The 3271-nt window shown below is 43.3% G+C and overlaps 1 protein-coding gene and 1 long non-coding RNA gene across 5 annotated transcripts in view; one reads left to right on the top strand and one right to left on the bottom strand.

Moving 5' to 3' along the window:
- LOC106518573 (uncharacterized) overlaps window positions 1-1960 on the top strand; it is a 12096-nt gene extending 10136 nt beyond the window's left edge. The window contains exons 2-3 of the long non-coding RNA XR_001310334.1: window positions 1047-1049; window positions 1947-1960. This is a non-coding gene — a long non-coding RNA (uncharacterized LOC106518573). The remainder of the gene's footprint in view (window positions 1-1046; window positions 1050-1946) is intronic.
- armh4 (armadillo like helical domain containing 4) overlaps window positions 1-2992 on the bottom strand; it is a 5547-nt gene extending 2555 nt beyond the window's left edge. Inside the window, exons 1-2 of one of the 4 annotated variants that reach the window (XM_014009913.1) lie at window positions 2475-2992; window positions 131-888 (exon numbers count right to left, since the gene is read on the bottom strand). In XM_014009913.1, the coding sequence (XP_013865367.1) occupies window positions 131-869 (739 nt within the window). In that variant the 5' untranslated portion in view covers window positions 870-888; window positions 2475-2992. Of the gene's footprint in view, window positions 1-130; window positions 2448-2474 lie in introns of those variants that run through there. The other 3 variants (XM_014009912.1, XM_014009914.1, XM_014009915.1) reach the window with 3 other exon arrangements.
- Between the last annotated feature and the right edge of the window lie 279 nt (window positions 2993-3271).

Below are 3271 nucleotides of genomic sequence, written 5' to 3'. Positions count from 1 at the left end.
ATTTTGTTATATGAACAGTTAAAATAGCACAGAAAAGAAGGAAGAATGCACAAAACTAGAGAAAATTAAAAACAATAACGTGTAATATATGAGAAAGTTTAAATGTTTTTTGTTAGTTTTTAAGACCTACCTCCAGCTGGTCTCACTGCCTCCGTCCACAGACTGTCCAGGTCCTCGTCTCTGCTCATCAGGTTGGGTCCGATCTCAGGTAAAATGGGCTCTGAAGGGGAGGAAACTGTGGCTCCATCACGTCTCCACACTGTCAGAGGGGTTGAAGTCTGAGGAGTGACAAACATTAAGGAAGGGATGGGACTGGAAGAGGGCAGTTTTTGGGTCCAAAGAGGGGTGTATTGATCAGAATCAGAGAAAGACAGTTTTGTCCTCCTTTCAGTGTCCATCTGGTCTCTCCCTCCTACAGGACTGAAACTCTCATCATCGATCAGTTTCTTGTTTTTCCTCTTTACATCTTCCTCCTCCTCGATGCTGTCGATCTGCTGTCCCTCCCTCCTCTGGCTCTGTGTCTCTCTACCAGCCTCACTTGGTCTAAATCTTCCATGAAGACTGTCCCCATTTTCTGTCTGCATCACTGAATCTATCCCCTCGGGTCCTCCAYGTGGACCGGTCCCCCCTCCTCCTCCACCTCCTCCTGCACCGACATTCAGCACAGAGCCAGTAACGTGTTCTTTATCCAGGAGGACAGACTCTGTGGTGTGAGCTAGCACAGCTGTTGTGACCAGGCTGGGACAGTGGCCTTCACACGAGTCGTCCTGCATGTGGTGGAAGTTCGGGAGATGGGTGGGGGCTCCAGAGAGACGGAGACAGGTCCCAGTCAGGAGGAGGAGGACCTGGAGGAGCAAGGACGTCTGCATCCCTGTCTCGTCTCAGTGCCTGTAAAAACATCAACAGATGCTATAARCATAAAGAGAAGGAGAAAGAGACATCCACAACTACAATGACCCATAGATCAGCATCCACCTGTAGCAGTGGCTCAATGATTACAGACAATCCTGAGCCTGGTTCTGCTGGAGGTCTCTTCCTGTTAAAAGGGGGTCATTCCACAGTCACAGAATGCCAGAAGTCTTCCTCATACCTGGCAAAATCCGCTGACCACAATGAGGAGCATCATGTTAACCAGCAGCTGTGGAGTGAAGCAGTTTTAGGGGTGTCCAGGGTTTTACTCGCACAGAAACGTTTTGTAAAAGATCTACTCAAAACGATGGCCTTTTCAGCCRTTTGAAGAGCATTTTACAAATTTCTTGGGATTAACAACACAACATAAAATCAGTATTTTGACTCAGTGTGTTTTTGTTCACTGAAAAACAGATTTTAACCTGAATTTTATCTGATATAACCGATATTTCCATTACCCTTATTTTGCTTTCTGTTTCYACACACTGAGCACCATAGTTAAGTTACCTTCATAAACCTGAGAAACCAGTGATTATTCTACAGACTAAATCAGCTATACATACTATACTATATGAAATGTTATAAAATGTTTATTTTTGCCCCCCCATTTGTGGCGCCCCCTAGCTGGGCAGTGCCCTTAGCACTTGCCTATACTGCCTATGCCACGRGCCAACCCTGCCATTGTAAAGGAATATTGTAAAGGACATTTGCAAAATGTTGCATTCACATGCACATCGTTGCACCCTTTTCGGAAACCACTTCCTACCAAAAAGTGCACTGATAAGAAATAAAGCTGTTAGGTTGTTTATAGTGTTTTGCCGTATTAGTAACCTCAACCTGGAGTCAGAAGGCCAACAGGTAAGGTGGTGAACTCTGTGTACACTCATTTCCTGCCAGCACAGATGAACATTAATCACATTAAAGAGTCTGAGCACAAGGAGGAGGTTTGAAAGCTCTCTTGCATGTGATAAAATAAATTAAGCTCTGATGCAGGTGTAAGCTTTCTGTTAACTTTATGAACACACAACAAAACACAGCGTGTGTGTGTGTGTGTGGGGAGGGGGTGGTGAACAAAAGGAGAGAGAGAATCTGACACAGCAATCCTCAGCACCCCCTCACTTTAACTATAAATAGCACCAGTTTCTCTCCTGCAGGAGCCTCTTCAGAAGGCTGCATGAAATGTCTGCATTACACAGAAACCATGGCAGCAGTAGTAGCCCAGAAAAGAAAATGCGCACAGAAAGAAAACRTTTATCTGACATCTCCTGACTTATGCAACGACGCCCATCCTCTCAGCATCATCTGACAGCTGTACATCCATCTGAGTCAGGCTGAGAAAAAAATAAAAAATAAATCACCACGAACAAGTGCCGCAATCAAACTCACTTTTTCCGCCCTTTCAATCCTGCAGCGCTCAGTTCTTTCGGCACCATCCGGCCTGTTCGTAAACACATTCACACTGCGGTACTGAGTCTCCAATGTGACAGCACTCACCACACACACCTGCAGCCTCCCGTCCTCCATCACAAGCTGCAGCCCTGCTGAAGAAAACATGAAGCACTTACCTTTCAGAGCTCATCACGGATGTTTTTTTATTTTTTATTTTTATTGCCTGACCTCGCAGAGCGAAAAACAAAACAAAAGAAACACCAGGGAATGTGCAGGGTGGCTGCAGGGGAGGCTTGTTTTCCTGCTGCTCAGCGTCACTGACTGAAAGTCCGCTTTCTCTGCCTGTTTCTAAGTGCTGCCACCAAATGCTTCGAATCTACAACAAGCTTCATCTGTAAGTTTTTTTTTTTTTTTTTTTTTTGCCCCACTAGTGCGCAGATTCCTCCAGTCTGCGCTCTTTCCCCCTCCCACCTTACCTGTGAGAGCCACCTGTTCCTGCAGGGGGACAGCAGGCACCTCAGGTCAGGTAAAAACAGAGAAACAAGCTYTATTTAGTTATTTCAGCTTCAACCAGAAAGAACAAATTTTGGGTTTTTTAAAAGTATTTTAATATTTAACAGTATCACTATTATTGATTGCATTTTCTGAGTGCTGATGCATAGGCCCCCAGCAGAAATTGACCGAGGAAGCTAAAACTGAGTTGGGTGATTTACTAAAACAGAAAAATGTTTTATTCTGAAAAGAAATAGTAGGTCGAATGAGATAGTATAATATCTCATGAGATATTATACTATCTCATAATTATGAGATAGTATCTCATAATTATGAGATACTATAATATCTCATAATTATGAGATATTATACTATCGCATAATTATGAGATACTATAATATCTCATAATAATGAGATAGCTATCTCATAATTATGAGATAGTATAATATCTCATGAGATATTATACTATCTCATAATTATG

The sequence above is a fragment of the Austrofundulus limnaeus genome, unplaced genomic scaffold, assembly GCF_001266775.1.
Source record: "Austrofundulus limnaeus strain Quisiro unplaced genomic scaffold, Austrofundulus_limnaeus-1.0 Scaffold63, whole genome shotgun sequence".
Lineage (NCBI taxonomy): Eukaryota > Metazoa > Chordata > Actinopteri > Cyprinodontiformes > Rivulidae > Austrofundulus > Austrofundulus limnaeus.
The sequence above is the reverse complement of the archived record's forward strand: the minus strand, read 5'-3'. Positions and strand labels throughout refer to the sequence as shown.